Here is a 23,344-nt window from a genome sequence, read left to right on the forward strand (position 1 = left end):
TCCCTATAAAACAAGGGTGCACTGCTTGGGTCCTGGTCAATAATTTGGGCTCTGGACAACCCCGCACCCCCTCCTCATCAGAATGACGAGAAGGAGAAACCCCCCCAGCAAAGAAAAGACAATGAGTCCGTGGCCTCTGCCACAGAACTAATGGATATGGATATAACCAAATTATCAGAAATGGAATAAAGAGTAATAATGGTCAAGATGATGTACAGACTTGAAAAAAGTATTAACGGAAATGTTAATGAGAATATAGAATCTCTAAGGGCGGAAATGAGAGCGAATTTGGCAGAAATTAAAAATTCTATGAGCCAAATGCAGGCAAAACTAGAGGCTCTGATGGCCAGGGTCACAGAAGCAGAGGAACGGGTTAGCGAATTGGAGGATGGGTTAATAGAGGAAAAAACCAAAATAGAAGCTGCTCTTAAAAAAATCCAAGCCCACGAATGTAGGTTACAGGAGATTACTGACTCAATGAAACGATCCAATGTTAGAATCATCGGCATCCCCGAGGGGGTGGAGAAAAACAGAGGTCTAGAAGAGATATTTGAACAAATTGTAGCTGAAAACTTCCCTAATCTAGCGAGGGAAACAAACATCCGTGTTTAAGAGGCAGAGAAGACCCCTCCCAAGCTCAACCACGACACACCTACGCCACGTCACGTCATAGTGCAATTTGCAAATATTAGATCCAAAGATACATATTGAAAGCGGCCAGGGCAAAGAAATTTCTCATGTACCAAGGCAAAGGTTATCAGAATTACGTCAGACCTGTCTACACAGACCATGAATAAGAGAAAGGGTTGGGGGGGGGATTTTTAAAGCTCTTTCAGAGAAAAACATGCAGCCAAGGATCCTTTATCCAGCAAGGCTGTCATTCAGAATTGATGGAGAAATAAACACCTTCCAGAATCGCCATTGACCAATTTTGTAACCATGAAACCAGCCCTACAGGAGATATTAAGGGGGTTCTATAAAGGTAAAAAGGCCCCAAGAGTGATACAGAACAGAAAGTCACAATCGATAGAAACAAAGACTTTACTGGCAACATGGCATCATTAAAATCATATCTCTCAATATTCAGTCTCAATGTAAATGGCCTAAATGCTGCCATAACGCCACAGGGTTGCAGATTGGATAAAAAGACATGACCCATCCATTTGCTGTCTACAAGAGACTCATTTCGAACCTCAAGATACATCCAGACTGAAAGTAAAGGGATGGAATACCATCTTTCACGCCAATGGACCTCAAAAGAAAGCTGGGGTAACAATTCTCATATCAGACAGATTGGATTTTAAACTAAAGACTATAGTTAGAGACACAGAAGGGCACTATATTATTCTTAAGGGATGTATCCAACAAGTGGATATGACAATTATAAATATATATGCCCCCACCAGGGGAGCAGCAAGATACACAAGCCAACTCTTAACCAGAATAAAGAGACATATAGATAAAAATACGTTAATAGTAGGAGACCTCAACACTCCACTATCAGCAATAGACAGAGCACTGGAGCAGAAAACCAACACAGAAACAAGAGCTTTGAACGCCATACTCGATGAGTTGGACCTCATAGATATATATAGAACACTACACCCCAGAACCAAAGAATACTCATTCTATTCTAATGCCCATGGAACATTCTCAAGAATAGACCATGTTCTGGGTCACAAAACAGGTCTCAACCGATACCAAAAGACTGAAATTATTCCCTGCATATTCTCAGACCACAACGCTCTGAAATTGGAACTCAACCACAAGGAAAAATTTGGAAGAAACTCAGACTAAGAACCATCCTGCTCAGGAATGACTCGATAAACCAGGAGATCAAAAATCAATTTAAACAATTTATGGAGACCCACGAGAGTGAAAACACAACGGTCCAAAACCTATGGGGTACTGCAAAGGCAGTCCTAAGGGGGAAATACATAGCCATCCAAGCCTCACTCAAAAGAATAGAAAACTCTAAAATGCAGTTTTTATATTCTCACCTGAAGAAGCTGGAGCAGCAACAGAGGGACAGGCCTAATCCACGCACGAGGAAGCAGTTGACCAAGGTTAGAGCAGAAATCAATGAATTAGAAACCAGGAGTACAGTAGAGCAGATCAACAGAACTAGAAGCTGGTTCTTTGAGAGAATCAATAAAATTGACAAACCGCTGGCAAGACTTATCCAAAAGAATAGAGAAAGGACCCAAATTAATAAAATTATGAATGAAAAAGGAGAGGTCACAAACAACACCAATGAAACTGGAAGGATTATTAGAAACTTTTATCAACAGCTTTATGCCAATAAATTAAGCAATCTGGAAGAGATGGAGGCCTTCCTGGAAACCTATAAACTACCAAGACTGAAACAGGAAGAAATTGATTTTTTAAACAGGCCAATTAATTATGAAGAGATTGAGTCAGTGATAAACAACCTTCCAAATAACAAAACTCCAGGCCCAGATGGTTTTCCTGGGGAATTCTACCAAACATTCAAAGAAGAAATAATACCTATTCTCCTGAAGACTTTTCAAAAAATAGAAACAGAAGGAAAGCTACCAAACTCATTCTATGAGGCCAATATTACCTTGATCCCCAAACCAGGCAAAGACCCCATCAAAAAGGAGAATTACAGACCGATTTCCCTAATGAACATGGATGCCAAAATCCTCAACAAGATCCTGGCTAATAGAATCCAACAGTACATTAAAAGGATTATCCATCATAACCAAGTGGGATTCATCCCTGGGATGCAAGGGTGGTTCAACATTCGCAAATCGATCAATGTGATACATCATATCAACAAGAAAAGACTCAGGAACCATATGATCCTCTCAATGGATGCAGAAAAAGCATTTGACAAAATACAGCATTCTTTCCTGATTAAAACACTTCAGAGTGTAGGGATAGAGGGTACATTCCTCAATCTCATGAAAAGCCTACAGCAAATATTATTCTCAATGGGGAAAAGCTGGAAGCCTTTCCCTTAAGATCAGGAACACGACAAGGATGCCCACTCTCGCCACTATTATTCAACATAGTACTAGAAACCCTTGCAACAGCAATCAGACAACAAAAAGGGATAAAAGGTATCCAAATCGGCAAAGAAGAAGTCAAACTGTCTCTCTTTGCAGATGACATGATACTCTATATGGAAAACCCAAAAGTATTCACGCCCAAACTATTAGAAGTTATAGAGCAGGGGCGCCTGGGTGGCACAGCGGTTAAGCGCCTGCCTTCGGCTTAGGGCGTGATCCCGGCGTTATGGGATCGAGCCCTACATCAGGCTCCTCCGCTATGAGCCTGCTTCTTCCTCTCCCACTCCCCCTACTTGTGTTCCCTCTCTCGCTGGCTGTCTCTATCTCTGTCGAATAAATAAAATCTTTATAAAAAAAAAAAGAAGTTATAGAGCAATTCAGTAATGTGGCGGGATACAAAATCAATGCACAGAAATCAGTTGCATTTCTATACATGAATAATGAGACTGAAGAAAGAGAAATTAGGGAATCCATCCCATTTACAATAGCACCAAAAACCATACGTTACCTTGGAATTAACTTAACCAGAGATGTGAAGGATCTATATTCTAGAAACTATAAATCACTCTTGAAAGACATTGAGGAAGACACAAAAAGATGGAAAAATATTCCATGCTCATGGATCGGAAGAATTAACATAGTTAAAATGTCCATGCTACCCAGAGCAATCTACACTTTCAATGCTATCCCGATCAAAATACCGAGGACATTTTTCAAAGAACTGGAACAAATAGTCCTTAAATTTGTGTGGAACCAGAAAAGGCCCCGAATCTCCAAGGAACTGCTGAAAAGGAAAAACAAGCTGGGGGCATCACAATGCCGGATTTCGAGCTGTACTACAAAGCTGTGATCACAAAGACAGCATGGTACTGGCACAAAAACAGACACATAGACCAATGGAACAGAATGGAGAACCCAGAAATGGACCCTCGGCTCTTTGGGCAACTAATCTTTGACAAAGCAGGAAAAAACATCCGGTGGAAAAAAGACAGTTTCTTCAATAAATGGTGCTGGGAAAATTGGACAGCTACATGCAAAAGAATGAAACTTGACCACTCTCTCACACCATACACAAAGAAAAACTCCAAATGGATGAAAGACCTCGATGTGAGACAGGAATCCATCAAAATCCCAGAGGAGAACATAGGCAGCAACCGCTACGACATCGGCCAAAGCAACCTTTTTCATGACACATCTCCAAAGGCAAGAGAAACAAAAGATAAAATGAACTTGTGGGACTTCATCAAGATAAAAAGCTTCTGCACAGCCAAGGAAACAGTCAAAAAAACTAAGAGGCAGCCCACGGAATGGGAGAATATTTTTGCAAATGACACTACAGATAAAAGACTGGTATCCAAGATCTACCAAGAACTTTTCAAACTCAATACGCGAGAAACAAATAAACAAATCATAAAATGGGCAGAAGATATGAACAGACACTTTTCCAATGATGACATACAAATGGCTAACAGACACATGAAAAAATGTTCAAAATCATTAGCCATCAGGGAAATTCAAATCAAAACCACACTGAGATACCACCTTACGCCAGTTAGAATGGCAAAAATTGACAAGGCAAGAAACAACAATTGCTGGAGAGGATGTGGAGAAAGGGGATCCCTCCTACATTGTTGGTGGGAATGCAAGTTGGTACAGCCACTCTGGAAAACAGTGTGAAGGTCCCTTAAAAAGTTAAAAATTGAGCTACCCTATGACCCAGCCATTGCACTACTGGGTATTTACCCCAAAGATACAGACGTAGTGAAGAGAAGGGCCATATGCACCCCAAAGTTCATAGCAGCATTGTCCACAATAGCTAAATCGTGGAAGGAACCGAGATGCCCTTCAACAGATGACTGGATTAAGATGTGGTCCATATATACAATGGAATATTACTCAGCTATCAGAAAGAACGAGTTCTCAACATTTGCTGCAACATGGACGGCACTGGAGGAGATAATGCTAAGTGAAATAAGTCAAGCAGAGAAAGACAATTATCATATGGTTTCTCTCATCTATGGAACATAAGAACTAGGAAGATCGGTAGGGGAAGAAAGGGATAAAGAAAGGGGGGGTAATCAGAAGGGGGAATGAAGCATGAGAGACTATGGACTCTGAGAAACAAACTGAGGGCTTCAGAGGGAGGGGGTGGGGGAATGGGATAGGCTGGTGATGGGTAGTAAGGAGGGCACGTATTGCATGGTGCACTGGGTGTTATACGCAACTAATGAATCATCGAACTTTACATCAGAAACCAGGGATGTACTGTATGGTGACTAACATAATATATTAAAAAAAAACAAAAAAAAAAAAACCCAAACAAACATCTGCTTTCAGCTCGGGTCATGATCCTGGGGTCCTGGGATCGAGTCCCACATCAGGCTCCTTGCTTAGTGGGGAGCCTGCTTCTCCCTCTCCCTGTGCCGCTCCCCCTGCTTGTGCTCACTTTCTCTGTCAAATAAGTAAATAAAATCTTAAAAAAAAAATCAGAAATAAAAAAGGAGAAATTACAACCTACACCACAGAAATACACAGGATTATGAGACTACCATGAAAAGATATATGCCAATAAATTGAACCACCTAGAAGAAATGAATAAATCCCTAGAAATATACAATGTTCCAAGGCTGAATGAAGAAACAGAAAAATCTAAACGACTGATTACTATTAATGAAACTGAATTGGTAATTAACAGACTTCCAACAAAAGTCCAGGACTAGATGGCTTCATGGGTGAATTCTACCATTTATTTTTTATTTATTTTAAAAAAGATTTTAAGTAATGTCTACACCCAATGTGGGGTTCAAACTCACAACCCCGAAATCAAGGGTTGTATGCTCCAATGAGTCAGTCAGGTGACTCTCTACCAAACATTTAAAGAATGAATATCTGCCTGCTCAAACTATTCCAAAAATAAAAAAGGAATGAATTCTTCCAAATTCATTCTGTGGGGCCAACATTACCCTGAAGAACTCCTGCGACTCAACCCCCAAATAAATAATCTGACTAAAAATGGGCAGAGAAGGACGCCTGGGTGGCTCAGTTGGTTAAGCGTCTGCCTGTGGCTCAGGTCATGATCCCAGGGTCCTGGGATTGAGTCCCACACTGGGCTCCTTGCTCAGCGGGGAGCCTGCTTCTCCCTCTGCCTGGCACTCCCTCTGCTTGTGCGCTGACACATAAATAAATAAAATCTTAAAAAAAAAATGGGCAAAGGAACTGAATACACATTTTCCCAAAGACATACTGATGACGAACAGACACATGAAAAGATGCTCAGCATCACTAATTATATGCAAATCAAAACCACAATGACGTATCACCTCACACCAGTCAGAATGATAGTATCAAAAAGACAAGAAATAACAAGTGTTGCTGAGTTTGTGTGGAGAAAAGGGCACCCTCATGAACTGTTGGTGGGAGTATAAACTGGTGTAGCCATTATGGAAAATAGTACGGAGTTTCCTCAAAAAATTAAGAATAGAAATACCGTATGGTCCAGCAATTCCACTTCTGGGTATTCATCCAAAGAAAACAAAAACACTAATTCAATATCTGCACCCCCAAGTTCCCTGCACATTATTTACGATAGCTAAGACACAGAAGCAACCTAGAAGAAATTTTAAAAATGTGGTATATATATATATATATATATATATATATATATGTACAGTGGAATATTATTCAAATTCAATCATAAATAATGAAATTGTGTCATCTGCAACAACATGGATGGACCCCCCCCCTTTTTTTAAAGATTTTATTTATTTGACAGAGAGAGAGAGAAAACGCACGAGCAGGGATGAAGGGCAGAGGGAGAAGGAGAAGGAGACACCTGGCTGAGCAAGGAGCCCAATGCAGAACTCGATCCCAGAACCCTGGAATCATGACTGAGCCAAAGGCAGACGCTTAACCAACTGAGCCACCCAGGCACCTCAACATGGATGGGCCCTGAGGACATTATGCTAAATGAAATAAGTCTGAGAAAGACAAATACCTTATGATCTCACTTTTACGTGGAATCTTAAAAAGAAAAGAAAAAAGACGAACAGGAAAAACTCTATGCTCTTAGATACAAAGAACAGACAGGTGGTTGCTGGAGGTGGGGGCTGAGGGGTGGGGTAAATGTGTAAAAGGAGTCAAAAGATACAAACTTCAGGTATAAAATAAGTCACAGGGATGTAATATACAGCTTGGTGACTACGGTTAATACTATACTGCCTAACTTAAATTTGCTAGGAGAGAACATCTTAAAAGTCCTTATCACAAGGAAAGACTTTTTTTGGGTAACTGTACGAAGTGACAGAGGTCAACTAGACTTATTGTGGTGATCATTTTGCAATGTACACAAATACTGAATCGTGTTATATATCTGAAACGAATGTATGTCAATTATACCTCAATAAAAAAAGAGAAGTGATTAAAAAACAGTATTTTAATGAAAATCAAACAAAAAATAAACATATCTATCACTCCTGAAAGTTTCCTCTGGTCTCTTTCCTGATCCCTCCCCCTGGCCCTGCTTTACCCCAAACTTAGCTGATCTGTCGTCACTAGTTTACTTTTTCTAGAATTTTAGATCAGTGGAATTCATAATATGTACTTTTTGTCTGATTTTCTCACTCTGTGTAATTATTTTAAAATTCATTCTTCTTATGTCTGTCAGTAGTTATTTCTTTTCATTGCTAAAAGCATTTCTATAGTGTGGACAAACTACAGTGTGATCCATTTACTTGTTGATACACATGTAGATTATTTCCAGTTTTTGGCTTTTAAAGCTGGTATGATCTTTTGTGTGAACCTGAAAGTCAGTTTTGCTGGTTATAAATCCTTGGCCCACACATTTTCCTTGAGTATTGTGAATCTGTTCTTTTTCTATGCATGTATCATTGCTGTTGAAAAGTCTGATCAAAGTCTAATTTTGTTTCTCTTATAAATCACATGGCTTTTCCCCCCTAGATGACCAAAGGATTTTGTTTAAAGGCCAGTAATTCTATTAAAATTATGGTTTTTTTGCTGGTGATTCAGGATATACATATACACATACATATATATATATATATATATACGTATATATATACGTATGTATATGTATTTTTTTTAAGTATTTTATTTTATTTTTGAAGTAGGCTCCATGCCCAGCATGAGGCTTGAACTCATGACCCTGAGATCAAGAGTCATGCTCTACTGACTGAACCAGCCAGGCACCCTTCTGGGTTGATATTAAGGGCAGGGCATACTCTCTCAAAATGCAGTTTCAAATATTGTTGTTTTAGAATTTTAAAATAGTTTTCTTTAGTTTTTAGCATTTGTTCTTTTCTCTTCTTCAGGAATTCCTCATATTCATGTTTCTTCTTTGCCTGTCTTCATTCTCTCAAAATCTTTTATCTATTTTTTTGATTTTAAAAAATTTCCTCTTTTTGGGGCGCCTGGGTGGCTCAATCGCTTAAGCGTCTGCCTTCAGCTCAGGTCATGATCCCAGGGTCCTGGGATCGAGCCCCATGTTGGGCTCCCTGCTCGGTGGGGAGTCGGCTTCTCCCTCCCCCCTGCTTATGCTCTGTCTCTCTCTCTCTCAAATAAAATCTTTAAAAAAAAAACTCTTTTCACAATTTATTTCTAAGGCATTAACTGTTGTATTTATTTGCTCTTATATTCCTTCTAATTTAGTCTTTATTACTGAAATGATTTTTTTATTCCTAATTCTTTCCTAAATTCTGTCACCTCATTTGGGGAATTTTTCTAATTTTGACTTACAGTATTTTTTTCACATCTTGTAATATTTAAAAAAGGTTTCTTAGCTTCATTTCAAATAGTGGGTGACAGCTGGTTCTGTTTTGTGGGCATGTCTTTCTTTCATTGCTACTCAGGATGTTATTCTGTGTATTCTTTTTTCTAAGTTTTTATTTTAATTCCAGTTAGTTAACATACAGTATTATACTTAGTTTCAGGTGTACAGCATCGTGACTCAACACTTCCATACACCACCCACTGCTCATCATGGCAGCTGCACTTCTGAATCCCGTTGTCTATTTTACCCATTCCTCCATCCCCCTCCTAGAAAAAATTTTTCCCCCTAAGAAACATCTTTAAAACATTCAGAACACTCAGGAATTTAAAGTTAAAGCTCCTGAAAATTTCTAATGTGAATTAAATACATTCAGAAGAGCATAAATTACTCAAATATTTTATTATACCAAAACCCCCTACAGCCCGCTTATCTCATCCCCTCTTAGAAACTTCTATAGTAACATGCTGTCCACCAGCCTCCAAATCAGTTTCTATATTCTCTTCCTTTTCTGTGAGTCAAACTTTATGTGATTTCACCTTAAATACTTTTCTGTTACTTTTATTTGAAATTAGTTTTCCTGACAAAGCGAGGTTCAGACTTCAAGGTAAGAAGTCTGTTTTTGTTAATATACGTGTTGACAAACGTGACAACTTGCTTTCAGTATTTCTTGGTTCTGTTCCCCTCCCTGACTTTGGTCTATGTTCTCTTTCCTTTTTCTGTGTCTCGATCCTGCTCAATTTTGATTTCACTCCCAGTTTCCCCTCACAAGAGGCCCTGTCATGGAAGCAAGCCTTGGTGGGTTATAAAGGTCAGATTGCTACAAGCCCCTTTCATCTTTCTTAGGGTGGGCGGCTTGCACTCACCGGGTATAAGAGAGTACAAAACCCCTCCCAGGGAGTTCTCCAAAGATAACACAGATGGCCAGTAAGCATATGAAGATGTGCCTAATATTTGTCGTTTAGAGAAATGTAAACTGAAGCCACAATGAGGCACCACTGCACACCCACTTGGATGGCTATAACCAAAAAAGGAGATGACAAGAGTCGGCAAGGATGTGGAGAACTGAGACCCCTACACATTGCTGGGAGCCGTGTAAAACGGCAGTTATCTGGAAAACGGTTTAGCAGTACCTCAAAAAGTCAAACAGAGACTTTCCATCCGACTTAGTAATTTTCTTTTTTTTTTTTTTTTAAGATTTTATTTATTTACTTGAAAGACAGAGACAGAGCATGAGCAGTGGAGAGGAGGTGGAGGTTGGGGCGGGGGGGAGCAGACACCCTGCTGAGCAGGGAGCCTGATGTGGGGCTCAATCACAGGACCTTGAGATCATGACCTGAGCCCAAGGCAGACGCTTAACCTCCTGAGCCACCCAGGCGCCCTGACTTAGTAATTCTACTCCTAGGTATATACTCAAGAAAATTAAAAACATACATACAAAAATACATGAATGTTCATAGCAGCATTACTCATAATGGCTGAAGATGTCCATTAACTGATACGTGGTTTAACGAAGTATGTAAATTCACATGCTAGAATATCACACAGCCATAAAAACGTATAAAGCACCAATACATACTGTATGAACCCTGAAAAGATGTTAAGTGAAAGAGGCCAATCACAAAAGGCCACATATAGGCATACTTCATTCAACTGTGCTCCATTTCACTGAGCTTCAGTTATTCTTTCACAAATTAAAGCTGTGTGCAACCCGGTGTCATGCAAGTCTGTTGGTGCCATTTTCCCAACAGCATTTGCTCGCTTCATGTCTCTGTGTCACATTTTGTTAATTCTCACAATATTTCAAGTTTTTTCATTATTATATTCATTATATGACGATCAGCAATCTTTGATGTTGTTATTGCAATTGTTTTGGGTGCCATGAATTATACCCATATAAAATGGCAAGCTTATTTGATAAATGTTGTGTGTGTCTGACTGCTCCACTGACTGGCTATTCCCCCATCTCTTGCCCTCTTCTTGGGTCTCCCTATTCCCTGAAACACAATATTGAAATCAGGCCAGTTAATAATCTACAATGGCCTCTAAGTGTTCAAGTAAAAGGAAGAGTACCACGTCTCTCACTTTTAAATCAAAAGCTAGAAATGACTCAGCTAAGTGCGGAAGGCATGTCAAAAGCTGAGATAGACCAGGGGCGCCTGGGTGGCGCAGTCATTAAGCGTCTGCCTCTGGCTCAGGGTGTGATCCCAGCGTTCTGGGATCGAGCCCTGCATCGGGCTCCTTCGCTGGGAGCGTGCTTCTTCCTCTCCCACTCCCCCTGCTTGTGTTCCCTCTCTCGCTGGCTGTCTCTCTCTGTCAAATGAATAAATAAAATCTTAAAAACAAACAAACAAACAAAAAAAACTGAGACCAAAAAAGCTAAGCCTCTTGCACTGAACAGCCAAGTTGTGAATGCGAAGGAAAAGTTCTTGAAGGAAATAAAAAGTGCTACTTCACTGAACACACAAACGATAAGAAAGTAAAACAACCTTACTGCTGATACGGAGAAGGCTGTAGTGGTCTGGAGAGAAGACAACACCAGCCACAACATTCCCTTAGCCAGAGCCTAAAGGAGAGCAAGGCCCTCTCTCTCTTCACTTCTGTGAAGGCGGAGAGAGGTGAGCAAGCTGCAGAAGAGAAGTGTGACGCTGGCACAGGTGGTTCGTGAGGGTGAAGGAAGAAAGTCGCCTCCGTGACATAAAAGCGCAAAGTGAGGCAGTGAGTGCTGATACGGGAGCCGCAGCGGGTCACCCAGGAGATCTCGCTGAGATCATTCGTGAAGGTGGCGGCACGAAACAACAGATTTCCTATGCAGATAAACCAGCCTTCTAGTGGAAGATGCATCTAGGACTTGCCTGGCTTTAAAGCCTCAAAGGACAGACTGACTCTCTTGTTAGGGACTAATGCAGCTGGTGACTTGAAATTAAAGCCAGTGCTCATTTACCACCCAGAATATCCTAGGGCCCTTAAGAATTATGCTAAATCTACTCTGCCTGTGCTCTATAAATGGAACAACAAAACCTGGATGGCAGCACATCTGTTTACAATGCAGTTTACTGAGTATTTTAAGCCCAATGTTGAGACCTACTGCTCAGAGATTCATTTAAGATGTTACTGCTCACCGACAATGCATGTCTTGGTCACCCAAGAGCTCTGACGGAGACGTACAATGAAATTAATGTCATTTTCATGCCAGCTAACACAACATCCATTCAGCAATTTCCATGGATTAAGGAGTAATTTCTACCCTCAAGTCTTATTATTTATTATTATAATATGGTTTTAACTGCCTGCCATAGTGATTTCTCTGATGGATCTGGGCAAAATAAAGTGAAAACCTTCTGGAAAGGATTCACCATTCCAGATGCCATTAAGAACATGGGTGATGAGAAGAGGCCAAAATGTCAACATGAACAGGAGTTTGGAAGAAGTTGATTCCCACCCTCATGGATGACTCTGAGGGGTTCAAGACTTCAGGGGAGGAAGTAACTGCAGATGTGGTGCAAAGGCGACCAGAATCAGAAGTGGAGCCTGAAGATGTGACTGAGCTGCGGCGATCTCACGATCAAATCTGACAAGATGAGCTGCTGCTTACAGATGAGCAAAGCAGGGTTTCTTGAGATGGAATGTACTCCTGCTGAAGATGCTGTGAAGACTGTGGAAATGACAACAAAGGATCTAGAATATCACACACATTTAGCTGACAAAGCAGCAGCAAGGTCTGAGAGGACGGAATCCAATTTTGAAAGTCCTAGTGTGGGTAAACTAACAGCACTGCACGCTACAGAGAATCATCTGTGAAAGGAAGAGTCAACTGATTCGGTGCGGTCTTATTTTAAGAAATTACCACCGCCAAGGCAGCCTTCAAGCACCAGGATCAATTAGTCAGCAGCCAAACACTGAGGCAAGACCCTCCACCAGCAAAAAAAGTATTACAACTCGATGACCACTCAGATAATTCCTAGCATTTTTCAGCAGTAAAATAAATTTTAATTAAGGTATGTACACTGTTTTTTAGACCCAATGCTATTATTGCACTTAAGAGACCATAAGACTATGAGACAGCGTAAATATAACTTTTATATGCACTGGGAAACCGAAAAATCCCTCTGACTCCCTCTAGTGCAGTGGCTTGGAACCAAACCCACAATAGCTCCACGGTATGCCTGTGTTGTAGGATACCGCTCAGAGGAAATGTCCTGAATAGGCAAGTCCATACAGACAGAAAGTACATTAGTGGCTGCACTGGGGGTAAGGTGGAGAGTGACTCCTAATGAAGATTCTTTTTGGGGTCATGAAAACGTTCTGAAAATAAGCAGTGATAGCTGCACAACTCTTGCACAGCTCTATACTAAAGCCTACAGAATTGTATACTTTAAAAAGGGTGAATTTTATGGTAAGTCAATTGTATATCAATTAAAAAAAAAGGTTAAAAACAAAAGAAACCCCAAAACTTCCCCAAGTTTCAGCTGTTCTTAAACTGGCCAGCTATGGGATATCTGGGTGGCTCAGTCCGTTAAACATCTGCCTTCGGCTCAAATCGTGGTCCTGGGACTGAGTCCTGCATCAGACTCCTTGCTCAGCAGGGAACCTGCTTCTCCCTCTGCCTTCCTCTCTCTGTCAGATGAATAAATAAAATCTTAAAAAACAAAACAAAACAAGAAACTGGCTAGCTATGCTTTCCAGTGAACCCCTGCTGGCTATTTTGGCAGCACTCCCCGTCTCAGGTCTGCTGGAAGGCACCCCGCTGCTTCCTCCTGCTCAGACACCAAGACCACGCAGGCTTGTGGCTGTTGCTGGTTTATTCCTCTCTGTTTCTATTTTGGAGCTTGTGGAATATCTTGTTACCCAGTTTTGTTGTAAATGTTCATGAAGTTTTGGTTGTGCTATCTAGCTGCTCTGTTGGTTTTATAGAGAGATGAGGAAAGACTGAAAAGCTGTGTTGCCACTCCCCAATATCTCCCCAGAAGCCTCTGAGCCTATTCACTTTTGCAAGTTAGTCAGCAGATGGGAATCTGAGCACCTCAAGTAAAGACGCTGAGCCAGGCTCCTGGGGCCTTGGGGACCGGACAGGCTGTGGATCCCCTGAATTTGAGAAGTGTACAAGTACAGTGTCAAGGTTGGGAGCTACTCAGTTTCCATCTGGGTAGCCTGCAGAAGTATTTGGGGCCACCAAAGCAGGAACTATTGCACAGTGAGAAGGCACGCAGATTCTGGGTTCGAACCCCGGCACGGCACCTTCGCTAAGTCATCTACTTTTTCTGAATCGCATCTGTCTCATCATAAAATGGGAACAGGACTACTTACCTTGCAAGTCTGTACATTTGGTAGTTTCTTCTTTCATTTGCAGACATTTGTGAGGATTACCTGACACACAGTGGGGGCTCAAGTACTATGAGTTATTCCTGTACTGTCCACAGTGCTTTCTTGACTATTTCAACATCTAATGACTGGAAGTACAAAGGAACTGAATTCCTATAATGCTCTTTATAACATCATTCACTCCTAGGCGGTCCCAATGACCACTGCGAGCATGTCAACTTGAGGTGTCCATAGCAAAGGTAGCAGGTAGACAGGCTGCTGCTGCCACCTTGCCAAGGCCCTGACCCTTCCCAATTTGGGAGCCTGCAGAGAGGAACCTGTGCCAACCCCCCGCCCTGGGATGAATGAGGCTGGTACAGCCTGGCCTCCTTGGATGCAGCGTCTGTCTGTCTAAAGAGGCTCAAAACCGACCCACCAAGCATTGCTGAGCATCAGTTCCCCCCCACCCCGCCCCCCACAGATCAGTGACGCTACTCCTGCCACCGTTCTAGGGAGTCTCCAGGACACATGGCAAGGCAGCAGAGCTACCCTCTACCCACAGACAAGGTCTGGACTTACAGTGTGAGCGTTGTTGATCTTCTTCACTTCCCACTGGCCCTCTCCGGTGTACGTCAGCAGGGAGATGGCCCCATCCGAGCTCCCACAGGCCAGTATGAGGCCGTAGTCATGGGGGGCCCAGCACACAGAGTTTACTGCAGGAAGGAGGGAAGCACAGTTAGCCGACTTTGATTTCCCAGGTTTACCGTTTTACGAAATTTTTAAAATAAAATTGCAGGGATCACCAGGAGGAAGTTAAGGAGATTTTAAAAACCCATTACCTATGAATATCATAATTTCATAAACTACAGTCTACCCTAACAAAAAGAAGGACGAGGTGAAACATAAAGAGGATTAAAAGTACGCTTACTGTGATGAGCATGGAGTAATGGATAGAAATACTGAATCATAATATATACCCGAAACGACTATAACACCGTATGTTAATAAAAATAAATTAAAACTAGGAAAAAAAAGTAGAGTAGACAATAATCTGAGAATAAAGACCAGTACTTAAAATGAATAAAATTTTAAAAAACCTCACTGTGTTTTTTCCTTTTCTTATTTTGCTTTAGACTGGCTTTAGGTCTTAGAGCCTTACCTCTGCTGTGGATAGACAGCAGAAAAGCCAACCAAACCCAAGGGGAAGGGCATGGGCTCCGCAGCCAGGCTGCAATGCCCCGCCCACCTGCTCCTGCCACACCTGCTGTACCTGAGGAGTCGTGTCCCGTGTGCTCGTGCGTCTTCTCCCACGTGCCATTCTCCTCCTTCCAGATGATGACTTTCCGGTCATAGGAGCAGGATGCCAGGATGTTGCCATACATTGGGTGAGCCCAAGCCACTTGCCACACAGGACCCTCATGACTATAAGGGAACAGGGTCAGAGGCTGCTCAGACGGCTCACAGGAAGCTGCGGTGCTCCGCCAGCTCCTACTTTGGACCCAACTGACTGGCTTTCTTGGCAGGCAGATAGAGCATCTCAGGACAGAGCTGCCCGAGAATTTCATAAGGGAGACCTATAAGAAGTCACTGCCAAGAGAGGCCTTTGTGGGGCACTGATGATCCTGAGGCCCAGAGGTCACAGAGGCTTTGAAAACAAAGCAGGACTCTAAGTCAGCCTCTCTGTCCCGACCTGACACAACCCTCCCTCGTCGCACGCTGCAGCCAGCACCACCTACCTCTGCCATCCCCCGGAGAAGCCTCTCAGACCAGTCATCTGTGCACCGATCAAGCAAAGCTTTGCACCCACAAGTTCTCAGGAAGTATTTGTAGAGTGAATCGCTACTCACCCTTCCAGACAGTTAACTTCTGAGCAGGCACTGTTTCATACTTGCACTATTCTTTTAATTTGTTCAAGGGCACGTCTCTCCTCTGCTCTTGTGATCTTTACGCATTCACCTGCTAAGTACTATCTGAGCGCATACTGGTGCTGGGCTATGTACTGCGGCCGTCCCTCAGGTCCAGGCAAGGGTGGGCACCCACACACAAGAAGTGACACGGCAGAGGGGACGGCCCAGGCTCTTTCACCCCCACTCTCCATTTATTAGCTGTCTGACTTTAGGCAAGGGCCATGTCCTTTCTACGCCTTAGTCTCCTAATGGAGAGATCAGCGAGACGTCTTTCATAGTGAGCTCAGGAGGGGAAACAGAGGTGATAACTCACATAAAAAACTTGGAACAGTGCTGGGCACAAGAAAAGAAAAAAAACACTCATGCCTGTCAGCTGGTATTGCTGCTCCCTGTTCACTCCTCCAACCCAGGGCTCCAGATACTCAAAGTGTCCTCCTCCCTCTGGCTGGGACAATTCCCAGGCCTCACAAAGGAGCCACCAAGGAACCCCTCAGAAGATGACAATGTCCTACAACCAGCATAGTTTTAACTGAGCAAAAAAAGAAGGGGGTGTGAATTTTTTATCCAATATTGCACATCTTTTCAGCCTAAGAAAAGGGCAGAAAGGACCGAGTGACAGCAGATGTGACCGCCTCTGCCAGTGCTGGCAGGAGGCAGCTCTCTGCACAGCCAGAGCTGCTACTGCTGCACAGGGAAAGTAGCATGTGACCCCTCAGTTACTCCATTTTTGACACTTCCCACTCAGAAAGAGGGGAACTTCTTCTACACCCCTCTCCCTAAATGGCTACTCAGTTATGCCTTAATTCAGTTAACAAACGTGTATTGAGCTCCTACTTGTCAGGGTTCTTAATTTCTCCTGTGTGTCTGCTGAAGGCTTTGGTCCCTTCTCAGAATAATGGATACAATACACAGAGCTAGGATTATAAAGGAAGCCCAATTATAATGAAATAAATACACTGAGTGAAATGTTAAAGATGGATTTATAATATAGTGATACATGTGCTTCTCTGTCAGCACATTAACTAACAAACTCTAATGGCAGCTCTAATAACCACTCTCATTTCAAATTAGTGATAAGCCTAAGTGCTATTTTTGAGACAGCTATAAATGGAATGTGATATAAAGATATCTGTGTTTTCTCTTGGTAACAAAGTTACAGGTGCTCTGAATGCTACTGTGGTTTCTAGCCTATATCCATCATTGAAGGAAATGCTAAATATTTGAGTCACTGACAATAAAGATGTGATTTTTTTTCTCAGCCCCAGTTCACCAGCCCCTGAATTCTATCCAAAGAACCCTCAGAGATGTGGGGAACCCAGGTTAAGAACTATTTATTTGAAAGGCAGTGGACTGAGGGAAAGCAGTAGAGGTATAGCCATAAAAATGAGCAAGGATCTCAAGAATCTTGGTAGGAAGAGGGGGAATCAAACCTTTGTAAATGTTCACTGAGTATCCGCCGTGGACATGCAAATAGGCAAAATTATAGGACTTATGTAATTACTAAGGCATTCTTACATTAACATTATTCTTACAGTATTGCCTTTGACACTTTAGATCATGTTGGCTGCACTTAAAAAACAAGAAAAAGAAAAAGTTCTTTTCCACTGTAAAAGCAGCAGTAGCTACTGAAGGCACGCTGTGAGCGGGCACCACCCGAGGGGAGGCAACGACAGCCCCTTCTGAGGGTGAGCAGGTGAAGTCTTCAAGAGGTAGACTGACTCTTACCCAAGGTCTTCTGGTGGGTTTTTGGGAAGCAAAATTGGGATTCATTCCTGGATCCATCAGCCTGGGATGTCTGCTGAGGACAGGTGCCTGGCTGGGACCCGGGTGTCCTCTCTGCTAAATGCACTGTGGGGCTCCTCGGATCTGGGTTCTCAGCTTTTCCTGCCATGTCCGAAAAGCCCAACCATTCTGAGATCTCACCCAGACTGGGCTGCACTCACCCCCTGAGGTCGGCAATGAGGATCTGTCCTCCATTTCGCACATCGAAGATTTTGACGGACCTGTCTGATGAGCAGGTTGCTAGGCGGGTGCCATAGTAGTCCATCTGGGCGTCGTGCTGCAAAGGGAGCATAGCTTGGGAAGCCTGCAGGCTGGGCGGACAGGGGTGGGGTCAGGTGGGGTGGGGTACTCACCAGGACAGAATCTAGTCTGGACCAGAGTTTACCTGAAATTAATCTAACCTCAAAGGAACATCACTATCAGGCAACAAGCTAGCATCTCGACATTCCATTTCTCTGACAGGCAATGTCGTTCTGAAAGGGACAAAAGAACCTAGCTGTTTTCAGACCCTTTACATACACAGGGGAAGTGTTTCCAATCCTATTCTGTAGGGTACGTATGGGAGACAAAACAATGGCTAGCTAGCCTTCCTTTTCTTCTTCCTTCCTCAGGCCTCACCATGTTCTGAGGCTCTGTGGGCTACTGGGGAAGATGCCCGGAGGTTCAGCTCAGCCCCAGAACCCAGGGCTAATGCTGACACAAAGGAGCAGCCTCTGAGTGCCTGTAGGGCCTAGAGAGGTCCTCCATAATGCACATCTGGCCTGGACACAAGGTTCTATTCAGACATTTGGGCTCCTTCCTCCACCCATCGCCCTAGATCCTTTGTGGATCTTTGTTCCTGGATTTGTACTAGTCCTTTTTGCTAGTATTATGCCCAGTACCCCAGACTCTCCACCCATGCCTTAAATGTCACTAGTCCCACCACTGATGAATCGACCTTCTCAATGCTGACTGGCCATGCAGACCTAGGGCTGGTCCCTGCCTACAGCTCTTGTCTATCTTGTTCCTCTGAGCCACAATGCCTGTTGCCCCACTGAACATCCTGGTCCTTCCTATTTGCTGCCCATTCCAACAGATGGCACCTTCCTCAACTGTCTTACTTTGGGAATTTTAGGAACTATCAGCTGTTACTCTTATGGTATTCCAGAACAAACTATCCTTTCAACAGAAGCAGTTATTCTGTTTGCTTCAACATTCCTTCCTTACCTCCCTACCTGAGAAAAACATCCTGATTCTTCTTTGGAAGTCAACCCCCTCCACTAGTCTAGGTCTTAGCTTCTTGGAAGACAGGCAGTAAAAGTGTTTCGATTCCTTAAGTACCTCTCCTGCAGAGTGCTATCACACACTTCGGGAGGAAGTAGGGCATAGTACCTAAAAGATTTAAACCCTATCTTCTTACCTTACCTGCTCTGTAGGAAAAATTACATAATTTCCTTGAACCTCAGTTTCCTTCTCTTTAAATGGGGCTAATGGTGGCATCTGCTTTGAGGGTTGTTATGAAGGTTCAATGAGACAATGACTGAAAAGCATATGGTATGGGGTCTGACACTTATTGAACATGCAGACATCAGCCACTGCTACTTTGCCTCATCTGTTTCTCAAACCCAAACTACACAGGTAGCATATCCATTATTTTTCTCATTTTAGCTATGAGGAAATCAAGGCCAGCTCAGAAGAGTTAAGAAGTTGGCTAGGGGGTCTCAGATTGGATTTTCTTACCCGACGTACCACGGTCTCCAAGAAGGTGTGTTTAAATGACTGCATTCAGGAAACGTATACAATTGTGACCAGGCAACCTCTCAGAAGACAAAAAGCAACTGCTGGTGGGCAGGAGCCCTGAGATGCAATGCTGTAAGCTGACTGACCAGGGTCTTGCTCAAAGGCTGCCTAGACTGGTTGGCCCTGCATGAAGCAGAGTCTGCTCTTTGCTGCTGGAGACTTTAACCTCTGGACCTTCTCCCACGGCCCTGTCCTCTGATACTGAGCCCCATGGCTGTCTCCCAGGAAACGCCCTGAGTTAATGACTTCTGGTTCAAAGGGCTTCGCCTGGCACACTGTCTGTGGTGGTCCTATCTGGCTCTGTTTTGGGCTTTCACTGTGCCTGCTCTCTGCCCTTGTACTGAGGTATCTTCCCATTCTCTCTTTTCCAGCTCCCTTTCCAATGGGGCTAAGCAGTGGCACCATGGGGAAGGCAGGTGGGAAGACTATTGTCAAACTTTCACATCAGCTTAGCTTCTGTCCCAGAGCAGGTTACTTTGTTGGCCTGAAGACTGAGGGCCTTGAGCCAAAAACCATTCCTAGGTTCCTCCCACCAGAGAGTGACCAGAATGCCATAGCCCTGCCAATGTGGCAGGCATTGCTGGGAGAATGACCATATGCCGAGGCTACAGCTTGATTCAAGGGTGCAGAGCCACATTGGATTCACAAATGATCAACAGAAATGCTTCCCCTGCACTGACATGGCCACATCCATAGCCCGTAAGGGAAGGCTAAAGGAATACTTACAATCATGTCCTCATGGGAGGTGTCCACAGTGTTAATTACTGACACCTAGAACCAAAGATACAGCTGGTAAATAAACAATGGCAGAATACAATCATCTTATTAAAACTACCGTTCATTACCAAGGTTCTTGACTGCATTTGTTCATTCACTCATTAAACATTTACTTTAGGTACCTTCTTCTTGCCAAGCACCATGCCAGGAGATATAGACACATACAAGTATTCTTGCCCCTGAAAATCTTGTACATAAGTAACCCTAACATGGAAAGATAAGTACTTTAATAGCAGTTTACATGTAGTATAGTGGCCTGAGGAGCTGCTGGTAGTAGACATGAACTGGGGCTTAGAAGACGAGGAATTTGCCAGGTGGCACAGGGGAAAAAAGGTCTAGTCCAAGCAGAGGGAATAACATGAGCAGAGGGGAGAATGGCAACCAGTCTTCACCACTTTGAGGGTGAAGAGGGATGCTGGGGGATCTATGGCTGTTGTTTCCTTCCTGGACCACGGAACTTCTGATGTCACAGGCAATTTTGGGCCTATCAGATAATTAATACCTAAGACCTGGAGAACTGATTCAAGATGGACTGCTCCCTGGTCCACCATTTATGACAGATTCTAAGCTGTCACCTAATGGGATCCTGGGTTGAGCAGCTTATGGGGCTGGAACACAGATGCCATGGTCATCACCCTCCCACTCATTCTTTGAGGTCCAGCTCAAATTATGCCCCGCTTCTTGAAGATTCCCAGATTCCCCAACCAGCTGGACTCCTCTGAATATCTGAAGCACTGAATGTCTACAACACTGTTTACACCCTTTCTTCTCTCAACCAGAAGGGGAGCTCCTTAGACCCAGGGTCTGTGTCATTCACAGTTTTGAATCTTTTCAAATCACCCTGCACAGTGCTTTGCAATCAAAAGGAACTCAGTGACTGCTTGCTGAATAAGTGAACGAAAACAGTTTTACTTTGCTCAACCACTACTCTCTTTAAATTCTGGGGATAGAAAAGGGTTGAAAGGGAGGTTTCAGTTTGGAACTGATATTTCTTACCACTTCCCTCATTTCATCTTTTTCTAGCACAAGCCCTGCAGGTATAAAGTCTGACTTGACTTTTCAGAAAGGTGGACATTGGAAGAGGACAGGTGCAAAGCAGTTCAAAAGGTACTTATCAAGTAAGCATAGATTCTTTCATAAAATCTGAGACTCCCTAGTAAGTGAAGCTCCAACGTCTGCAGAGGCAAGTAAGAAAGATAAAGTGTCTCCTACTCTTGCCAAGCTGTCTAGGTTACAGAGAGCTTTCACATGTGCACTGGGAAGGACGAAGGGCAGAATTAACGGGAGCGGTCTGATAACTAAGGAACTGAAGGAGTCCAGACAAGAGGGAGCACTTGCTGAAGTTTCAGAGCTGGTTAAAGGCGGAGCTGGAAAAAGAGCCCCACCTGTTAATTTCCAACTCACAAAGCTTTCCACTCTACCAGGCTGCCGATCTACAACATAAAGTAGCTGTTACATTGAATTCCCTAAATCAATGGCTGAGGGCTACACAGAGTCAGGAAAAAAAGTTTCCTGGTAGTTTCATACCAGGTCACCAAAAGGCCTTAAAGATAACTAGCATATATTTTTAACTACTCTCACCCACCAGCCAGGATGGTGAATCGTACTTCTGAGCAAGTATTTTTTTTTTTTTTTTAAAGCTCCTTTGTTTAAAAAAAAAAAAAAAAAAAAGTCCTCCCTCCTGAGCACCTCACATTGTCTGGTCCTTGTTAAGTAGTAAGAGGCAGCCCTTAAAACAATTCAGCTCTTCAGAACTGAAGAGTTAAAATTTCATTTAGAGAGAGCTGAGTATCAGAGCATAAGAGATTGTCCTCAGCAGCTGAAGAATCAGGGGCCTAAAGAGATGAGTAATTTCAAACTCTGGAAGGCAAGAACTAAACCCAGTGTCCTCACTTTTCGTTCACCCAGGTTCCCTCAAAACCCCAGGCACACCCATTTTCCTGAAAGCACTGGCTACCTGAACCCCCACTCTGTGCCAGGCTCCACCGACTCGCTTTTATTCATTAGTCATTCAATCAGTCATTCATTCACACTGGACACCACAGAGATTTAAAAACCCAACTCCTCACCTTCAGACAGTAATTTAGCTCATCCTAACATCAGTTTCTTGAATTGCCCGTCATACTTCGGGGCCCCACGTCTATGTCCACATACATCTCTGCTGGGAGAGGTTGTAGGTGGTAGAAGGGAGTGGTTACAAAGGTTCGAATCTCAGCTCTGCCACTTAACCCGTAGTATAAGAGGCTTCACCTCTTCGAACCTCAAGCTACCTCATTTGTAGAGTGTCGGTAATAGCAGCTCCTATTTTGCGGGGCTGTTAGCAGGCTGAGATTATGAACAACGCCTGTAACTTACTAAGGGCTCAGGATACAGTAGCTCCTACGGTGTTCCGGGTTTTGTTTTCAATTGTCGGGGGAAGAGGAAGAAAAGAAGGAGCGAGAGACGCGGCAGCGGCACGGCCCGCAGAATTCCAGGAGGTTCCGCGGCCTCCCGGTGGCCTCCCACTTCGAAAGGTTCCGAGAGGCAGGGCCAGAACCCCGCAAACCCCGAAGCGGCGGAGGCGAACTGAACGGCCCCAGCCCGGGGCTTGAACCCTGACACTGTCAAGGAACCGGGAGAGGGCCGCGTCCCCGGTCCCCGTACTCACCATGGCTGCGACGGTAGCAGCTCCTGGTCTCGGACGTGGCAGCTCCCGGCGGCGCCCCCGAACAGCTCACTTCCGGCGCCGGGCTCGCGGGCGGTCGGGCCGTGGCGCTGGAGCAGCCGGGTAGCAACGCTGTCCCCTCGCACAAACGTTCCGAGGCTTTCCGGGGCGGCGCCCCGCCCACCCGAGGCCCCTCCCCTTCCGTGTGCCAAACGCGGGAGACCAAAGGGGCTGGGTTCTCGTTTCCGTGGCGAGCCTGATCGTGGGGCTTTGGAATCGGAAGCTCTAGCCCATCTTCTCTCCTGACCAGCCCTTCTCTTTTGCTGAGATCTGTCCA

The 23,344-nt window shown here is 43.7% G+C and overlaps 1 protein-coding gene across 2 annotated transcripts in view; it reads right to left on the minus strand.

The window, feature by feature from the left end:
- SEC13 (SEC13 homolog, nuclear pore and COPII coat complex component) overlaps positions 1–23,109 on the minus strand; it is a 34,181-nt gene extending 11,072 nt beyond the window's left edge. Inside the window, exons 1-5 of one of the 2 annotated variants that reach the window (XM_026501357.4) lie at positions 23,011–23,109; positions 20,313–20,357; positions 17,969–18,084; positions 15,389–15,540; positions 14,698–14,831 (exon numbers count right to left, since the gene is read on the minus strand). In XM_026501357.4, the coding sequence (XP_026357142.1) occupies positions 14,698–14,831; positions 15,389–15,540; positions 17,969–18,084; positions 20,313–20,357; positions 23,011–23,013 (450 nt within the window). In that variant the 5' untranslated portion in view covers positions 23,014–23,109. Of the gene's footprint in view, positions 1–14,697; positions 14,832–15,388; positions 15,541–17,968; positions 18,085–20,312; positions 20,358–22,432; positions 22,523–23,010 lie in introns of those variants that run through there. The other variant, XM_026501358.4, reaches the window with a different exon arrangement.
- Positions 23,110–23,344: the final 235 nt, after the last annotated feature.

This window comes from Ursus arctos, unplaced genomic scaffold, assembly GCF_023065955.2.
Source record: "Ursus arctos isolate Adak ecotype North America unplaced genomic scaffold, UrsArc2.0 scaffold_14, whole genome shotgun sequence".
Lineage (NCBI taxonomy): Eukaryota > Metazoa > Chordata > Mammalia > Carnivora > Ursidae > Ursus > Ursus arctos.